Below are 21036 nucleotides of genomic sequence, written 5' to 3' on the forward strand. Positions count from 1 at the left end.
GAAGCCTTGATTTCAACATCATATCCATATCCTCATGTTTTTCCACATTGTCATCAGTAATTGATGTGCTAGGGTATCCCGAGTGTTCGTTGTTTTCAGCGTCTTCTTGATCCTCTTTCAATGTACCACTGTATGAGTGTATACCACTCATAAACTCATGTCTTACGCATAGTAGATTCACATAAGGATTAGATTCCATTTTTTAAGCAAAATTTAATACAGATTCTTTGATCCATCTTTTTTTGTAAGTAAAAATTTGCCGAGGACTTGAAATTAAAAAATTCCTGTTACTTTTTGATCACACCTCTTATATGCATCTGTGCTCGCATGGAGGGTGTGTGGATATAATCTGTGCCTCTACTGTTGGGTGACCGTGTTAACTTTGCTCTTTAAATTGTTTACTTTCCTCCAGGAGTTTCCTAATGTATTTCATTATAGTTTATACTTCCATTTTCAAAAGTTATGTGATTTTTCACAAAATAATTTGATTAAAGCTGTTTCTCCTTTCATTTAGCGGTCTCATATACTGTACGACAAGAAAGGTGAAGAACATTACAACATAATTTCAGCACTGCATAAATCCATTAGAGCGTCTGACGATAATGCTGCCCTCTATTGGTTGGCTCGTATGATTCAAGGTGGTGAAGATCCTATATTTATTGCAAGACGACTTGTTAGAGCTGCTAGTGAGGACATTGGTAAGAACAATTTTTATGCGGGATTTGGCCTTGGCAATTGATAACTTTATTATTGTTACTGTAGCTCTTTGATGTTGAACTGGAAAGTGTTGCCGAAAGTTCTAATTAATTTGATGGAACACCATGCTCATCACCTTCAAGCAGTGAGATTGGTGGTTGGTAGAGAGTAGTAGATAGCAAGTAATTGTCATGACAAAACACTGTAGGTGTAAAGGAAAAACACAATGCTTTGAGCATTGGAAAGTGGCAAATAGTATGCTCTGATGAAATACAGCATCCTGTTTAGGCCATCAGGTTGGTGCCAAATCTGAAGGCACAAACTAGCATGTTTGTTACTCCTCTTGTTGCCTTATCCTGTATCCTCAACATGCATTGCAAGTGCCGTATCCAATACTTCCTGAATACATAAGAAGGATTTGGATCTGTGTGTTTTAAAATTATGTTGATGTCAGAGAACACTAAAAGAGAAGTAGCAAGTCCACTGCTGTGCGCTTTTGAATATGGCAGCCAACTTCACAGCCTGTTTCATTCTTCATTCAGCAGAGTACTCTGTTTCCAGTTGCAGGTACTAAGGACAGTTGTTCAACACCCTTACATTCCATTATTATTTCATGTACCAAGAGTTAAAATCATCCAACCTAACACCCAAGAGTCTCATAGTTTTTACTAGACTGTAATAACCTAAGAAAGACACAGGTTTGTTATTGCTTCTGAATAACATTTTACTTTTACTTCTTGCCACACTTGTCTGTTACAGTTCCACCTCTTATTCTCCAGAAACAGTCATTTTTCCATTGAAGTACTTTCTATTGTAATTCTGACTTACAACGTATTCACTCTTATTATTTAGGCAATAACTGGATTTTGTTTGAAAAGGAAGTTGTTGCACAATTGCAACATAAAATGATTAATATTTAGATGCAGTGCTGCTGCACATAGTTTGCCGGGACAAAGAGAGAGAGAGAGAGAGAGAGAGAGAGAGAGAGAGAGAGAGAGAGAGAGAGGGTGTGTGTGTGTGTGTGTGTGTGTGTGTGTGTGTGTTCAGTACTGACTACTGACACACACACACACACACACACACACACACACACACACACACACTTACATAATTTGTTGTGTAATGTTGAGTCACATTTTTATATTTGCTAAAGAGATCATTAAGAGGTAATATGACTAATGTTGATAGTGGTTCTTTTTTGTAACTTTTCCTTAAATTACAGGTTTAGTGACCATTTTTATAAAAGGCAGATAGCTCGAAAAAAATTAATGGCTACATATCTTTATCACTTTGACATGAAATGCTGTCCAGTTATTTTTGTTAATATATGGATACAGTTCCAGTTCAGGGTGGCTAGTCTACTGGCTTATTAAATTTCCCTGATTTTTCCAAGACTTTTCCAGAGTTTTATTATATTTTTCCCAAATAGTCTTTTTAGAGGTGGAAAAACTGAATATTGAGCATGCATTAAATAGTCAGTATTTTTATTGCCTAAAAATTCCTGGTTTAAGTTGTATTAATTGAAAATGTCTAACATACTTCGGCAAGGAACTTCCCGGCAGATTGAAAATGTGTGAGGCTCTGAGACTGAAACTCAGGACCTTTGGATCGTCCACTGATATTTGCGTAACTTTCTTAAAAGGTCTTGGATTATTGTGTGTCCTAAAATAACAGATGTTAAATATCTCAGAGAGACCTCATTTCTCTTAGCATTCCGTTGTTGCTTCTGAGTGGTTTTTTTTTTACTGAATTTGCGGCTGTGTTAGCCCCTCTTCTAAGTACAATCCATCAGAGATCCCTCAAACAAAAAAAACCTTGCCCAGTTGTTGCAAAAGAAGCATAGGTCACACACATCTGCAAGAAGAGTAGAAGAAGAGATCCACAAAACTACCCTCCAATATTCTTGACATTCTCCGTCGCTAATGCTGGAATTCAATATGCTGTTGGCCCACCTTGATGACAGCTTCTACTCTCGCAGGTGTATTTTCAATCAGGTGCTAGAAAGTTTCCAGGGGAATGGCAGACCATTCTTCACGGAGTGCTGCACTGAGGAGAGGAATCAATGTCAGTCGGTGAGGCCTGGCACGAAGTCGGCGTTCCAAAACATCCCAAAGGTTTTCTGTAGGATTCAGGTCAGGACTCTGTGCAGGCCAGTCCATTACAGGGATATTGTCGTGTAACAAATCCACCAAAGGCTTTGCATCATGAAAAGGTGCCCAATTACGCAGTCGCCATCCCCGAATTGCTCTTCAATAATGGGAAGCAAGAAGGTGCTTAAAACATCAATGTAGGCCTGTGCTGTGATGGTGCCATGCAAAACAACAAGGGGTGCATCCCCTTCCATGAAAAACACAACCACACCATAACACCGCCACCTCCGAATTTTACTGTTGGCGCTACACACACTGGCAGATTACGTTCACAAGGCATTCGCCATACCCACACCCTGCCAACAGATTGCCACGTTGTGTGCCTTAATTCGTCACTCCACACAATGTTTTTCCACTGTTCAATCATCCAATGTTTACGCTCCTGTCACCAAGTGATACGTCGTTTGGCATTTACCGGCATGAAGTATGGCTTATGAGGAGCCGCTCGACCTTGAAATCCAAGTTTTCTCACCTCCCACCTAACTGTCATAGTACTTGCAGTGGATTCTGTGGAGTTTGGAATTCCTGTGTGATTGTCTGGATAGATGTCTGCCTATTACACATTACAACCCTCTTCAACTGTTGGTGGTCTCTGTCAGTCAACAGACGAGGTTGACCTGTACGCTTTTGTGCTGTACGTGCCCTTTCACATTTCCACTTCACTATCACATCTGAAACAGTGGACCTAGAGATGTTTAGGAGTGTGGAAATCTCACTTACAGACATGTAACACAAGTAACACCCAATCATCTGACCACGTTCAAAGTCCGTGAGTTCCGCAGAGCCTGCTCTCACACAATGTCTAATGACTATTGAGGTCACGGATATGGAGTACCTGGCAGTAGGTAGCAGCACAGTGCACCTAATTTGAAAAACGTATATTTTTGGGGGTGCCAGATACTTTTGATCACATAGTGTACATTCAACATCAAATCGTCAAACAACTTAATAATGTTTTTAAAAAAAATATTATACCCAACAACTATGGACAGCAATAGTAGTTTCCTCAAAGTTGAAGTACGTCTGTTTACGATGTCAGGACTTGAGTACAATATCCAGTATAAAAAAACCTTTATAAATTATATTTTATGTAAAATAGAAATAAATGTGGTTATTTGCTGATGAAGTCAATAAAGCGAAATAAGCTTATGTAAAAAAAAAAAAAAAAAAAAAAAAAAAAAAAAAAAATCAAGCAGCATACTGTCCACTAATGTGCTGCTTAATGCCACTTTTTAATTCCCTTTATGTACTACATGTACATTTTATGGTTATAGTTTCTCCATGTTTCTTTGACATGCTTTTACTTGTGAGTATGGCATGCAAATATTACACTTTTCTCTTTTATTCATTGCTTCCAAAATAATAAATGTCCTAAACTTTTTTTCAGAACTATGATTGTACTTAGTTTTAGTTGTTCAGTGATTTAATTTTCTCTCCATCTATAATTTGTTTAACAATATAAGGAAACAATAAATTGCTACTCACCATAAAGATGACACATTGAGCTGCAGACAGCCACAATGAAAAGACATTTACAGACTAGCTTTCAGCCAGACATGGACACATTTATTCACGCAAGCAAGCATGCCTCATGCACATATGACCACCATCTCTACCAGCTCGGACCTGAATGCAAATGGCACATAGACTGGAAGCAGCAGTCTGGAGGGGCGGGGAAAGGGAAGGGGAAGGGAGAGCAGTGTCCGGCTGGAGAAAAGAGCTCTGTCTGATAGAGCATGTAGGGACCAGACTACCAACAACACATTCTCCACTTCTGAAATTATCCTAGCCTCAACCTAAGGTAACTGACTGCCCCCACACCCTCCACCCAAGTTTCCACTGCCTCTGTTCTAACACCACCTCCCTATTCTCTCTTTCTATGCTGCCCTCAGCCAGTGCACCTGCCCGGCTTCCCTTAGCCCGTTCCTCTCCTTTTTCGCTCCCAGTTTCCCTCACCCCACCCACCCCGACCTTCTTGCCCCACAGCCTCCCTATGCTGTCCCTGTTGGCACTCTAGTCTCTGCACAATGCACTGCACAGTGCTCTTCTCTTCCCCCACCTGTACCCTGCTATTCCTTTTCCTTCCATTATATGTAATATTTGCATTCTAGTCAGAGCTGCCGGAGATGGTGGTCATGTGTGTGAGAGGTGTGCTTGCTAATGTGAATGAATGTTTGTTTGCTTCCTTTTCTGTAAAAGGCTTTTGCTAATGTGCAAGTGTCTTTTTGTAGTGCCTGTCTGCAACTCATTTTGTCTTCTTTATGGTGAGAAGCAATCTCCTGTATGTTGTAGATATTTCAACATGGAGTTTACATTGTCCAATTTTGTAATTTTATAATTTTATTTAGTTGGAATGAATATGTTGTCATCATTTACTGTTATACCTTTGCCGTGATAAATAAGTGAATTGCTTGAATCGTCTTATCTTCCCACCCTCTTTCTACATTCCTTTCAAAAGTAATTTAATTGTGTATGAATGGAACTTGACAGTGAAGTGCTCTTCAGTTCAGACTGACAGCTCTTTTTATTGCCACAGGGTTAGCAGATCCCATGGCTCTAACAATGGCAGTTTCAGCAATGCATGGTTGTCAGCTATTAGGCATGCCAGAGTGTGATGTGTTATTAGCGCAGTGTGCAGTATACTTGGCAAGGTAAGTTTAAAATCTGAAAAATCTGTACCTCTGTTTTAGAAGGCGATCACTAAAGCCCATATTTTATGTAATTAGATATTCTGACCTTTTATGTGTAGCTATAAGAAAAACTAAAATGTCGATGAACTGCATTGAGAGGACCCTTATTTTAAAGTTTTAAATTAAATATTTTACATGTATTGAGATACAGTAGCATATTTCATATTATACTACACAATATTACATAATTTAATATTATCGTAGAATTATTGTACATTTTCGTAAGTCCCATATGTTTTCATTACATAGCAAGAAGTGGGAAAAAAAGTTTATTATTGTGTACTGTCGTCATGTTGGAATCTGAGACTGTATGTAAACCCTATTTAATTTATTGTAAACGTTTGAAGACAACAAATAGTTCAACTATTACTAGATTCATCAATGATTTGCTTGAGGTACTATGGCCAGATGATATAAAAGGAGAGAGGCTCCAGTTGATGTACACAAATGCAATTCCTTACATGCTGGAAGTGGGGAAATCGTGTAATGTGCTTTATCCAAACTTAGTGCATGTTACATATACAGCTCATGAATTGCAACGGATGGCAGTGACAGTTAGTCATCAGTTCCCAGAAGTAAATACACGGATATCAGCAGTGAAGAAGGTTTTCTTGAAATACCGTATTTACTCGAATCTAAGCCGCACTCGAATCTTAAGCCGCACCTGAAAAATGAGACTCGAAATAAAGGAAAAAAAAATTTCCCGAATCTAAGCCGCACCTGAAATTTGAGACTCGAAATTCAAGGGGAGAGAAAAGTTTTAGGCCGCACCTCCAAATCGAAACAAAGTTGGTCCATTGTAATATGAGACACAATTTAGGTCGAATGAATGACGCTACAGCTACAGTAGTTTGGTTCGAGTCGTAAGCTTAGCAGTTAAGCTTTACCACATAGCCATTGCTATGCGTCAGGCGCTCCGTCCGTATTTATACGGATACCCTTCCTTTTTCACGTGCTTCGTCTGGTTTGAATCGATTGCTTATTTTGCTTTGATCTGATAAATGCCGTTTTCTTTGTTATAGGTATTTGTGTCACTCTTAAGCTGAAAACGCATTACTGCACTGTGTCATGCGTGTTTACGGCCTGTCGCGACATGGCTTGCTTTTGTGCGCGCTACCGCTGCGTACAATTTTTTTAAAAAAAAAAAGGGGGGGGGGGGGGAAGAGGAATCGTCTCATTAGCGAAACAATGGCAAGAGGCTGCTATTTGTTGTTACTTACACTGCTGCTTTCTTTGATAATGATCAACAAGAATCAAATAATAGACTGCGTATGATAGAACATGTTCTGAACGAGAGTTAGGCGAAAATTTTTCTCCGTTTGAAAATCTTTGCGGCCGCTTCTTTATTACATCAAATTCTGCACAGAAATTAGAGTAATCTTAGATTTAAAAATCTAGTCACTTGCCGTGCTTCATTTCTGACAGTATCACTATTAGGCATAAGAATAATACGAATATAAACATGACACGATACGTATATTCTTCCGCGTTTGCTGTTGTCTCACTCTAGTTTCGTAGTTTATTAGGCAGACAGGATTTAAATGAGATAGCAGCAAACACGAAAGAATACATGGCAAAATGTTTATATTCGTATTATTCTTATGGTGAAGAGAATACTGTATGTGATGCAAATTTCATCAGGTTCCTATTAGCAACCATCTCTTCTCACAGATAGGAAAAAATTCAGAACGTAGAGTTGGCCATATTGACAAACATCCCAAACAGTCTTGCCAGTCAGATTTTCGCAGTACACTGAAATTGTGCTACATTCGAAGATGAACAATACGGAATTTGTATTTACTTCGTTGGATAATGTATGAAAATGCAGTGGTCGAAACTTGCGGCGGAGAAAAAAAGCTCGTCTTCCACTTTTTTTAAAAAAATTTATTTACTGACGCAGAGGTTTTGGCGCCAGTATTTATCTTTGTGCCTACAAAGCATGCCTGCGTAGCGCTACATATATTCGACGGCAGAAGTTAGTTGTGGCGGCACGTACGAACATTTTTCATAACTTCCACTTGCTTTGCACTCGATTCTAAGCCGCAGGCGGTTTTTTGGATTACGAAAACCAGAAAAAAAGTGCGGCTTAGATTCGAGTAAATGCGGTATCCTTATTGTGTGCAACGCTACAAGCAGCACCTACTGAGGCGTTTTTCGTGTTGTGAGTTGATTTTAAGTGATCAATATACTGTGTGATGCCAAGTCTTTACTTGTTTCCTATAATAACAGTTATCTTCTTTTACAAATTTCCAATTTGCCATCGTGTTTTCTCTTGAAGTCGTGTTCCTGCCCCCCCCCCCCCCCCCCCCACCCACCCCTGCGGGTTCAGTGGTTGGAATAGGCCCGCGGTATTCCTGCCTGTCGTAAGAGGTGACTGAAAGGAGTCTCAAACGTTTCGGCCTTATGTGATGGTCCCCTGTCGGGTTTGACCTCCATATCTCAAAATTTTTCCGAAGAGCGAGCCGATTGAGGAAGGGCGCCTTACTTGGTGCATTGTGTCCATGTTGTGTTGAGAACTTTCGCCATCTTATTCGTCGTTGCATTGCAGTCCTGCCTGCTCTCCATTGCTTGGGCATGGATACGCTCCTGCGTGCACTTTCTGCCAAGCACTGTGCAGGGCCATTTTCTGCACTGACGACGCCCATGGACCACATGTCACCTAACATCCAGCACGGTAGCCAGTCCATTGTGGTGGGGCCGCCATGTACCCTCTTGGTTGTAGCCCCCTGACAACACAGGGATCGCTCTACTGATGCCTGCGCCGTTAACTCCCCACGCTTGCCAAGGAGTAGATGCCCATCTCCCTGGGGCATCGGGACTCCCGGCAATGGCCATCCTGCCAGGTGGCCTTTGCTGTGGCTGGGTGGCGCCCGTGAGGAGGGCCCTTGGTCGGAGTAGGTGGCATCAGGGTGGATGACACGCAATGAAGCGTGGCACATCTTCTCTTGCTGGTGGCCAGCCACCAGCAGTCTCTAAGCGTTCGAGGGCCCATTTTAAAGGTAATGTTTATGACCCCAAATCGTTCCCCTCCCTCGCCACACCATGGGAGGAACGAAAGGCATTGCATGAAAGTGAAAGTGAGACGTATTCGCCCAGATATCTTGTCTGTACCAGAGCTCATGGGGAATCTTTTATATCCGTGAAGCCTCAGTTCTTTGTAGAGCATTTAGAGGACAAGTTTGGGGAGGTGGAGGGCTTGTCCAAGATGCGGTCCGGATCAGTGTTGATAGAAACGGCATCCTCCGCCCAGTCGCGGGCCTTGCTCGCTTGTACTAAGCTGGGGGATGTCTCCGTCACTATCACGCCCCATAAAAGTCTGAATATGGTCCAGGGCATTATCTTCCACAGAGATCTCCTTTTACAGTCCGATGACAAGCTGCGCACCAACTTGGAGCGCCGAGGTGTCCATTTTGTCCGGCGCGTCCACCGGGGTCCGAGGGATCGTCAAGTTGCCACCAGTGCCTTCATCTTGGCCTTCGAGGGTGACACGTTACCTGAGAAGGTCAAGGTGATGGTGTACCGTTGTGATGTCAAGCCATATATCCCTCCCCCGATGCGGCGCTTCAAGTGTTGGAAGTTCGGCCATATGTCTTCACGCTGTGCTTCCGACCTCGTCTGTCGCGATTGTGGTCGACCATCCCATCCTGATCATCCCTGTGCCCCGCCTCCAATCTGTGTAAACTGTGGTGCGCACCATCCGCCTTGCTCGCCAGACTGTCCGATTCTGCAGAAGGAGCGGAAGATCATGGAAATCAAGACTCTCGACCGCCTGACGTACACTGAGGCGAAGCGGAAATATGATCGGCTTCATCCAGTGCGCATGACAGCTTCTTATGCCGCAACTGTCACTCCTGCTACAGTTCCATCCGCTCCAGTCAGCTCTCAGAGTCTAAGTCCCACACCTGCCCCCTTGATGGTGGGGGGCACTAAACCCACTGTTGCTCCTGCTCCATCTACTTCAGGAGCAACGCCCCCCCCAACCATCAGGGACATCAGTTCCCCCTTCCCAGCCGGAGAAGTGTAAGACTTCTTCGGCTACTCTCGTAAGGAAGGGGTCCCTTGGGGACCTCCCTTCCCAAGTTCCGACCAGTACCAAAGCCGACAGCCGTAAGTGGCATAAACAACCGCCGGTCCCTGGTCGTCGGGACACACGGTCGTCGTCTGTCCCTGAGACTGACCCAGTGAAGCCCTCCCAGCCTGAACTACCAAAGGCACAGCGCGAGAAGCAGAAGAAGAAGAAACTCCCCAAGGCTACCGACATTGCGGTGGCACCCATTCCACCGCTTCCTACAAGCTCTGCGTCTGAGGATGAGGTGAAGATTCTGGCGTCCGCTGAGGACATGGATCTCGCCAGTCCCTCGGACGCAATAGATGGCTGTTGTACAGGTGGTGACTCAGTAGCAGCAGGGGCCCCGGAGGCGTAATCTGCCTCCCCAGTCCCTTCACGCCTTTCCCATCCATGGCCAATACCATCCTCCAGTGGAACTGCAGCGGTTTCTTCCACCATCTAGCTGAGCTCCGCCAACTTATCAGCCTTCATCCTTTCCTTTGCATTGCTCTGCAGGAAACTTGGTTTCCAGCAATGCGAACCCCCGCCCTCCGTGGCTATCGGGCTTATTTTCAGAACCGGGCAGCTTATGAAAGGGTGTCTGGTGGCATCTGCATATATGTCTTAACTCTCTTCACAGCGAGTTTGTACCTCTACAAACAGCTTTAGAGGCTGTTGCTGTTCCGGTGTGGACGCCACAGGCTATTACCGTCTGCAGTATTTACCTTCCACCGGATGGTGCTGTCACGCAACATGTCCTAGCTGCTCTGATAGCCCAACTGCCACCACCTTTCTTGTTGCTGGGCGATTTCAATGCCCACAACCCTCTATGGGGTGGGACTGTCTCCGATGACCGCGGTCGTGCCGTGGAGCATTTGTTGGCTCAGCTCGACCTTAGCCTCTTGAACACCGGTGCTCCCACGCATTTCAGTGTGGCCCATGGCTCGTTCTCGGCCATCGATCTCTCTCTTTGCAGCCCCGGACTTGTCCCATCCCTCCACTGGAGAGTGCATCCTGACCTGTGTGGTAGTGACCATTTTCCTATCTATTTGTCACTGCCCCAGTGTCATTCTTCTGGGCGCCTGCCCCGCTGGGCTCTCCACAGGGCTGACTGGCCGGGTTTTACTTCCGTGGCAACCATTGAGTCTCCCCCACAGGGTGACAATGACGAGGTGGTCCGTGTCTTAACCACGTCAATAATTTCGGTGGCCGAGGTTGCCATCCCCCGCACTTCTGGACTCCCTCGGAGGAAGGCTGTACCCTGGTGGTCGCCGGAGATTGCTGAGGCTATTCGCGACCGTAGGCGGGCCCTCCAGCGTCATAGGCGGCACCCGTCTCTCGAGACCCTCATTGCCTTTAAGAGGCTCCGTGCCGTCGCCCGTCGTCTTATTACACGGCGTAAGCAGGAGTACTGGGAGTGGTATGTCTCTCCTTGGGCTCCCATGTTTCCCCCTCGCTCGTGTGGTCCTGGATACGGCGGATTTATGGACACCAGACCCCTATGGGTGTCCCTGGGATCTCCTTGGACGGCGCTGTCTGCACGGACGGTGCCGCCATTGCTGAACACCGTGCTGCGCACTTTGCTAAGAGCTCTGCGACTGCAACTTATACCCCCGCCTTTCGCTCTCTCAAGGAGCGAGCCGAGCTGACGCCGTTATCGTTCCGCACGCGTCGTTCTGAAAAATACAATGCTCCTTTCAGCGAGAGGGAATTCCTCGCTGCCCTCACCGATTGCCCTGATACAGCACCAGGACCGGACTGCATCCACGCACAGATGCTGAAGCATCTCTCCAGGGACTACCAGAGACACATCCTCACCATCTTTAACTGCATTTGGAGCGAGGGCGTGTTCCCGTCGCAATGGCGAGAGGGTCTTATTGTCCCCATCTTGAAGCCCGGTGCGGACCCACTGGCAGTGGACAGCTATCGTCCCATTACCCTCACCAACGTTTTGTGCAAATTGCTCGAACGTATGGTGGGGCGGCGTTTGAGTTGGGTCCTTGAGTCGCGCGGTCTCCTCGCTCCATCCCAGGGTGGCTTCCGTCGGGGCCGGTCTGCCACGGACAATTTGGTGCAGCTGGAATCTGCTATTCGTACGGCCTTTGCCCGACGTCAGCATCTCGTTGCTGTATTTTTCGATCTGCGGAAGGCGTTTGACACCACATGGAGGCATCACATCCTCGCCACGTTGCATGAGTGGGGTCTTCGTGGTCAGCTCCCGGCTTTTCTTCAAACCTTTTTATTGCGCCGCTCTTTCCAGGTGCAAGTCGGTGCCGCCTCTAGTTCATCTTATATACAGAAAAATGGGGTCCCGCAGGGCTCGGTGTCGAGCGTCTCCTTATTTCTAGTGGCCATTAATGGTCTGGCTGCAGCCGTGGGGTCTTCGGTGTCTCCTTCTTTGTATGCTGACGACTTCTGCATCTCATTTAGCTCCACGACTACGGGAGTCGCCGAACGCAGGCTGCAAGTCGCCGTTCGCAAGGCAGCATCATGGGCTCTGACTCATGGTTTTCAGTTCTCTGCAGCCAATACTCGAGTTATGCACTTCTGCAGGTGTCGGACGGTCCACCCTCATCCTGAACTTTACCTCGACGACCACCTGCTTGGAATGGTGGACACTTGCCGCTTCTTGGGACTCGTGTTTGATGCCCGGCTCTCATGGGTTCCTCATATTACTCAGCTGAAGCAAAAATGCTGGCGGCACCTCAACGCCCTCCGCTGCCTTAGCCACACATCTTGGGGTGCAGATCGCTGCACGCTGCTGCGATTGTGCAGAGCCCTTGTGCAGTCCCGGCTTGGTTATGGGAGCCTGGCCTATGGGTCTGCATCACCCTCAGTGTTGAAGTTGTTAGACCCCATACATCACTGTGGGGTTCGGCTTGCAACTGGCGCTTTCCGTACGAGCCCCGTGGATAGTCTACTGGTGGAGGTCGGGGTTCCCCCGCTGCGGATTCGCCACCATCGACTGCTCGCCGACTATGCTGTCCACGTGCATTGCTCACCTGGCCATCCCAATCATCGCCTGCTTTTCCCTGCCGTGGTCCTCCATCTGCCCGAACGGCGACCTAGGTCTGGGCTTTCCATAGCTGTCCGCGTCCAGTCCCTGCTGTCGGAACTGGGCTCATTCCCTCTTCTGCCTCCCTTCCGCGTCCGTGCACCTACGCCTCCCTGGTGTTTGCCCCGGCCGTCCGTCCGTCTGGACTTGGCACAGGGACCCAAGGACTCGGTTCCGCCTGTGGCCCTCCGTCGCCGTTTTCTTGCGCTCCTCGCCTCATTTCCGGGCTGTGAGCCTGTCTACACTGATGGTTCCCTGGTTGATGGTCGCACTGCTTACGCTTTTGCTCACGCTGCCCATGTTGAACAGCGCTCCTTGCCGGCTGGCTGCAGTATTTTTACTGCAGAGCTGGTGGCCATATTGCGCGCTCTTGAGCATATGCGTTCCTGCTCAGGTACGTCCATCGTCATCTGCAGTGACTCCCTGAGCAGCCTCCAGGCCATCGACCGCTGCTATCCCTCTTCTCCTCTGGTGTCCTCTATTCGGGAGTCTGTTTCCACCATTACCCGCTCTGGTCGTTCGGTGGTCTTTGTTTGGACGCCAGGTCACGTTGGCATCCCGGGGAACGAACGTGTTGACAGGCTGGCCAAAGGGGCGATCGACGCCCCAGCTTTGGAGATCGGCCTTACGGCTCGCGATCAGCAGCTGGTGTTGCGCCGTAAGGTGCTTGGGCTGTGGTCTGTTGAGTGGCGTGGCATGACAGCCCCGAATAAACTGCGGGCTGTCAAGGAGACGACCGATGTGTGGCGCTCCTCCCTGCGGGCTTCTCGCAGGGACTCTGTAATCCTGTGTTGGCTGCACATCGGCCATACCTACCTGACGCACGGCCATCTTTTGCGTCAGGAGGATCCCCCCCTGTGTCGGTGTGGGTCCCGGCTGACGGTCGCCCACATTTTATTGGAGTGTCCCCGACTGCGCACCCTCCGGCAGTCTTTCAATATCCCGGGCACTTTGCCTTTGATTTTATGCGACGATGCCTTCATGGCTGACAATGTTTTACATTTTATCCGTGGTAGTCCTTTTTATGGTTCCATTTAGGGTGGTCCTGCACCTTTCCCTTTCTGTGTCTTTTGTCCTCGCGTCTCTCAATATTTGTTGCTGTTTTGGTGTGTCGTCGGATGGTTGACTCTTTCCCTTTTTTGTTGTCGTGGTCAGTCAACCAGTCTCCGGCCATCTTCTTTTCTTCTGTTTCTTTTTGTCTGGTGTTCATCTGTACTCTTCGTGTTTGTAGTGTTCGTTACCGCATTTGTGTTCTTTTAGAGCCTGGGGGGGGGAGTCTCCTTCCCCTTGGGGTTTTACCTGCTTCGTGCATTTATGTCTCGCCTGTTTTTGGAATGGGGGACTGATGACCTTAGCTGTTTAGTCCCCCTTAAACATCCCAACAACCACCATCGTGTTCCTGCTCTGCAGTACCAGCTTGTGTCTGACAATGTTGAAGACAGCTCTGCACTGTTAAAAATAAAATAAAAAAAACAAACACAAAATCTCCAAAGAACAATTCTTCAGCCATGCAAAAACAAATACATCATTAAAAATATTCGGAGACAGCCATGCACGCAATGTTTCAAACTTCGTATCAAACTCTGCTAAGGAGAATGTGAGTGTCAGCTGTTGTTAAGCCTGGAGTGAAATTCGGAAATGCAACCACCAATATACAAAAAGAATGTGCCAGTTCTGCTAAAAGTGACTGTGTTGTGCTCATAGTGGGATCAAACGATGTTTACTGCAACGAGGCCAGTGCATTTATAAGAAATCTGATCATTATCGTGCAGTTGCTATCGACTACAAATGTGATAGCAACGACTTTACCTCTGAGATTTGATCTGACGGACTGGTCTTGTGTAAGTAGTGAAATTCGACGAACAAATCAAAAATTACAACGTTTCTGCTCCAAGTTTAAAAATGTATGACTTCTTGATGTCAACAGCTACAAAAAATTTAGTTTCACAACACATGGTCAACATTTAAACCTATCTGGTAAAAAGAGACTTGCATCAGACATAAACAAAGCCATTGACGTAATTATTCGTGAAAACAGATGGGCTATCGCCCTAAATTCCAACACATGGGGAAACTAGTGGAAAGGGCCAACTCCAACCGGATTTGGCCCAATATAAACAATCCAGAACAGGAGGAAACCCAAAGTGACAAACTAAAAGTACCATTAAGGCTCATGCACTTAAATATACAATATCTTAAAAATAATCTCAATGTTTTGCAGACTTTTGTTTATGATCATTCACCTCATGTAGTTGTGTTAACCAAGCATGGACTGAAATGTCAGGAAATTATTTACTTGAAGCTAGATGGCAATTTCCTAGAAAATAGCTACTGTAGACAGCATCATAAAGGTGGAGGTGTAGCAGTATTTGTTAGAGAGCAGCTCAAAGTAAATAAATTAAATCATCTAGATCTGTATAATAATGAAGGCTTGACTGAAGTGACAGGTGTTGAATTCCATATCAAAGATTGAGGAAAGGGTGAAACAGAAAATTATTCAGATTTGTTGTCCACCAAAATCAGAGGTAGGGCATTTCATAGATATTTTTAGTAGAATAGTGGGACACTGTGACCCAAATGAGGTGACAATACTTAGTGACTTGAATATAGGGGCAACATCTTGCAATAACCGTAACAACAGGCTAATAGTTACACTTAACTCCTATAATCTTATGAATGCAGTAAATTCAGATACAAGAGTAACTCAGTCTACTTCCAGTAGAATAGACTACATAATACTAAGTAAAGATGTAAAAGATAGTATTAGATGCTGGAATGTGGACTTCCACTACTCAGACCACAAATATCAATTTGTAGCCTGTGAACACACAAGCATCAAAGAAAGGACTCAGGTCTTAGAACATAAAAGAATGCTTAAAGAGAAAAACATTAATGCTTTTAAAAGTAAACTAGCATCTGAGGAATGACAACTAGTTCTTCAGCAAGAAGGGTCTGAATACAAATGGGCCAAATTTTATGATTTTATTTTACAATATATTAGTTTTTGTTGCCCAGTGAAAGACATTAAGAATGTAGTAACACACAACCAAAATGTAAAAAACGCCAGACTGACAGTTCCAGCTTACATGTTTAAACTCGGACAAAATATGGAGAATCTAAGTGTGCTACATAAGTCGACTAAATTGCAAATATTTAAGGATAAGTACAATCAAGCTAAAAAACAATTTCAGGAACAGTTCTCAAATTTACAAAAACAGATCCTAGATAAGGAAATAGCTCAGTCAACAAATATAGGGAAGACTTCATGGAATACAATAAATATATAACGCAAAGCCACCCCTAAGTTAGATGCTCAGATTGACAGAATCCAACATGAAGGAAACCATATTAATGATCCAGATAAAATCTGCAATATATTTAATGAATATTTTATATCTTCAGCTGCGAATCCCGTAAGTAACACAGGTCTGACTCGGATGGTAAGGCCTTGCCCTAGGCTGGAAACTGCTTTTGAATTTAAGGAAGTGAGTGTGGAGGAAATAGCAAAAGTAATAAATAACTTACAGAATGAGACTTCATCTGACTGGGACGGACTGAGTAGTATTATAATTAAAAATGCTATAATTACTTTGAATTATTACCTATATGATCAACAGTAGTATCAGGGAGCACACATTTCCAAATATATTGAAGAAAAGTACAGTTAAACCTATGCATAAAAAAGGATAGAAAAAAGAGCTATCAAACTTCAGGCCCGGATCACTAATACCAATTTTTGGTAAGATATTTGTAATCGTTTTGTTGATACACCATTTTGATTATTTCACAAAGAATAATTTACTGGCAGAAACACATGGCTTCAGAAAGCATCACAGTACCATTATGGCAATTACCGAATGTCTCCACAAGGTGTATGATGTCCTGGATAAGGGAATGCAGACAGCAGGGATATTTCTGGACCCTACTAAAGCATTGGACTCAGTGAACCATGAGCTACTACTAAGCAGACTTTAAACTTACAATGTAAATGCCACATCCCTACAACTACTGATCACTTATCTAACCAATGTAAGCAGTGTACAAAGCTGAGTTATGAAATTAATGATCAGATCAAACATTTCCAATCCAGCTATGAAACAGTAAAACAAGGTGTACCTCAGGGCTCCATATTGTGCCCTTTCCTTTTCCTGGTCTTCATTAATGATTTAGAGGAAACTCCGCACTCCCAATTAGTAAGTTTTGCCGATAATACCTCACTTTTGTTCTTTTGCAAACAAACTAACGACTTGACATTGGCTGCATCTGATGGCTTAAGTCAAATAACTATTTACTTCCATGATCAGGGTCTAAAAGTCAATATTAGCAATTTCTAGCTATTACCATTTAAACTTGGTAATTCATACCAAGCCTGTATTGATAATATAAGTGGCATCAAAAAAAGTAGACACTGACAAATGTAAATTTTTGGGGATATACCTAGACGAAAATCTTAGATGGGTAGACTTTTCCAATTTTGTATGAAATAAAATCAGCAGTTCACTGCACTTAATTAGCAAACTATCAAAATTAGTCTCTGAACAAACATGAATAACTGCATATTATGGGACAATATATGTATTTATTAATTATGGAATAGAGGTATGGGGATGTGTTGCTGATACACACATGAACAGAATCCTAACACTGCAGAAAAGAGCTCCCTGCCGCCGTTGGATAAGCAGCTGAGCAGCAAGTCGTATACTCCTAGCTCACTCGTTTGTTACATAGTTTAATTCTTAATTTCTTTGCGTGTTTTTGGTACTTGCATTGTTTAATTCATAAATTTCGGGCGTATTATAGTATTTGAGAGTGTAGCATCGCGTTTTAGTACCTGAATAGTGTAATTTCGCTTAGTCTCCTTCCGCCGCCGAGCAGTGTCAGCAGTGCGCAAGTAGCAGCATTACTGCATTTACTAGGCAATCTTGTATTTTAATAACCGTTTAAATTTTGTCGATTTGTTTGCGCTCTCTGTAGATTAGTTCAGACGTTTTTTGCAAAACAGTTTTTAGCATGGATAGGGACTGCAACTGCTGTGTTCGGATGCAGGCTGAGTTGGCATCCCTTCGCTCCCAGCTTCAGGCAGTGTTGGCTTCGGTCACACAGCTTGAGGCTGTTGCCAATGGGCATCACTGTGGGGGTCCGGATGGGGGTTTGTCGGGGACGGCCAGCTCGTCCCACGCATCCCCTGATCGGACTACGACTGTGGTTGCCCGGGATACTGCCCGCATTGAGGCTGATCCCTCACCTGTGGTAGAGTGGGAGGTCGTTTCAAGGTGTGGCAGGGGGCAAAAGACATTCCGGAGGGCTGAACGGAAAGCCTCTCCAGTTTGTCTGACGAACCGGTTTCAGGCTCTGTCTCAGGCTGATATTGATCTTCGGCCTGACATGGCTGCTTGTCCTGTTCCAGAGGTTGCCCCTCAGTCTGCAAGATCCGGGCAGTTGCAGAGGGTGGGCTTACTGGTAGTTGGGAGCTCCGACGTCAGGCACGTAATGGGGCCCCTTAGGGAAATGGCAGCAAGAGAGGGGAAGAAAACCAATGTGCACTCCGTGTGCATACCGGGGGGAGTCATTCCAGATGTGGAAAGGGTCCTTCCGGATGCCATGAAGGGTACAGGGTGCACCCATCTGCAGGTGGTCGCTCATGTCGGCACCAATGATGTGTGTCGCTATGGATCGGAGGAAATCCTCTCTGGCTTCCGGCGGCTATCTGATTTGGTGAAGACTGCCAGTCTCGCTAGCGGGATGAAAGCAGAGCTCACCATCTGCAGCATCGTCGACAGGACTGACTGCGGACCTTTGGTACAGAGCCGAGTGGAGGGTCTGAATCAGAGGCTGAGACGGTTCTGCGACCGTGTGGGCTGCAGATTCCTCGACTTGCGCCATAGGGTGGTGGGGTTTCAGGTTCCGCTGGATAGGTCAGGAGTCCACTACACGCAACAAGCGGCTACACGGGTAGCAGGGGTTGTGTGGCGTGGGCTGGGCGGTTTTTTAGGTTAGATGGCCTTGGGCAAGTACAGAAAGGGCAACAGCCTCAACGGGTGCGGGGCAAAGTCAGGACATGCGGGGACCAAGCAGCAATCGGTATTGTAATTGTCAACTGTCGAAGCTGCGTTGGTAAAGTACCGGAACTTTAAGCGCTGATAGAAAGCACCGAAGCTGAAATCGTTATAGATACAGAAAGCTGGCTGAAGCCAGAGATAAATTCTGCCGAAATTTTTACAAAGGTACAGACGGTGTTTAGAAAAGATAGATTGCATGCAACCGGTGGTGGAGTGTTCGTCGCTGTTCGTAGTAGTTTATCCTGTAGTGAAGTAGAAGTGGATAGTTCCTGTGAATTATTATGGGTGGAGGTTACACTCAACAACCGAGCTAGGTTAATAATTGGCTCCTTTTACCGACCTCCCGACTCAGCAGCATTAGTGGCAGAACAACTGAGAGAAAATTTGGAATACATTTCACATAAATTTTCTCAGCATGTTATAGTCTTAGGTGGAGATTTCAATTTACCAGATATAGACTGGGACACTCAGATGTTTAGGACAGGTGGTAGGGACAGAGCATTGAGTGACATTATACTGAGTGCACTATCCGAAAATTACCTCGAGCAATTAAACAGAGAACCGACTCGTGGAGATAACATCTTGGACCTACTGATAACAAACAGACCCGAACTTTTCGACTCTGTATGTACAGAACAGGGAATCAGTGATCATAAGGCCGTTGCAGCATCCCTGAATATGGAAGTTAATAGGAATATAAAAAAAGGGAGGAAGGTTTATCTGTTTAGCAAGAGTAATAGAAGGCAGATTTCAGACTACCTAACAGATCAAAACGAAAATTTCTGTTCCGACACTGACAATGTTGAGTGTTTATGGAAAAAGTTCAAGGCAATCGTAAAATGCGTTTTAGACAGGTACGTGCCGAGTAAAACTGTGAGGGACGGGAGAAACCCACCGTGGTACAACAACAAAGTTAGGAAACTACTGCGAAAGCAAAGAGAGCTCCACTCCAAGTTTAAACGCAGCCAAAACCTCTCAGGCAAACAGAAGCTAAACGATGTCAAAGTTAGCGTAAGGAGGGCTATGCGTGAAGCGTTCATTGAATTCGAAAGTAAAATTCTATGTACCGACTTGACAGAAAATCCTCGGAAGTTCTGGTCTTACGTTAAATCAGTAAGTGGCTCGAAACAGCATATCCAGACACTACGGGATGATGATGGCATTGAAACAGAGGATGACACGCGTAAAGCTGAAATACTAAACACCTTTTTCCAAAGCTGTTTCACAGAGGAAGACCGCACTGCAGTTCCTTCTCTAAATCCTCGCACAAACGAAAAAATGGCTGACATCGAAATAAGTGTCCAAGGAATAGAAAAGCAACTGGAATCACTCAATAGAGGAAAGTCCACTGGACCTGATGGGATACCAATTCGATTCTACACAGAGTACGCGAAAGAACTTGCCCCCCTTCTAACAACCGTGTACCGCAAGTCTCTAGAGGAACGGAGGGTTCCAAATGATTGGAAAAGAGCACAGGTAGTCCCAGTCTTCAAGAAGGGTCGTCGAGCAGATGCGCAAAACTATAGACCTATATCTCTGACGTCGATCTCTTGTAGAATTTTAGAACATGTTTTTTGCTCACGTATCATGTCATTTCTGGAAACCCAGAATCTACTATGTAGGAATCAACATGGATTCCAGAAACAGCGATCGTGTGAGACCCAACTCGCTTTATTTGTTCATGAGACCCAGAAAATATTAGATACAGGCTCCCAGGTAGATGCTATTTTTCTTGACTTCCGGAAGGCGTTCGATACAGTTCCGCACTGTCGCCTGATAAACAAAGTAAGAGCCTACGGAATATCAGACCAGCTGTGTGGCTGGATTGAAGAGTTTTTAGCAAACAGAACACAGCATGTTGTTATCAATGGAGAGACGTCTACAGACATTAAAGTAACCTCTGGTGTGCCACAGGGGAGTGTTATGGGACCATTGCTTTTCACAATATATATAAATGACCTAGTAGATAGTGTCGGAAGTTCCATGCGGCTTTTCGCGGATGATGCTGTAGTATACAGAGAAGTTGCAGCATTAGAAAATTGTAGCGAAATGCAGGAAGATCTGCAGCGGATAGGCACTTGGTGCAGGGAGTGGCAACTGACCCTTAACATAGACAAATGTAATGTATTGCGAATACATAGAAAGAAGGATCCTTTATTGTATGATTATATGATAGCGGAACAAACACTGGTAGCAGTTACTTCTGTAAAATATCTGGGAGTATGCGTGCGGAACGATTTGAAGTGGAATGATCATATAAAATTAATTGTTGGTAAGGCGGGTACCAGGTTGAGATTCATTGGGAGAGTGCTTAGAAAATGTAGTCCATCAGCAAAGG

General features: G+C 45.0%; 1 protein-coding gene across 3 annotated transcripts in view; it reads left to right on the top strand.

The window, feature by feature from the left end:
- The window catches only part of LOC124798567 (ATPase WRNIP1-like), a 78018-nt gene that overhangs the window by 41247 nt on the left and 15735 nt on the right, over positions 1-21036 (top strand). For all 3 annotated transcript variants that reach the window (XM_047262027.1, XM_047262028.1, XM_047262029.1), the window contains 2 exons: positions 515-698; positions 5383-5497. In XM_047262027.1, the coding sequence (XP_047117983.1) occupies positions 515-698; positions 5383-5497 (299 nt within the window). The remainder of the gene's footprint in view (positions 1-514; positions 699-5382; positions 5498-21036) is intronic.

This window comes from Schistocerca piceifrons, chromosome 5, assembly GCF_021461385.2.
Source record: "Schistocerca piceifrons isolate TAMUIC-IGC-003096 chromosome 5, iqSchPice1.1, whole genome shotgun sequence".
In the NCBI taxonomy this organism is placed as follows: Eukaryota; Metazoa; Arthropoda; class Insecta; order Orthoptera; family Acrididae; genus Schistocerca; species Schistocerca piceifrons.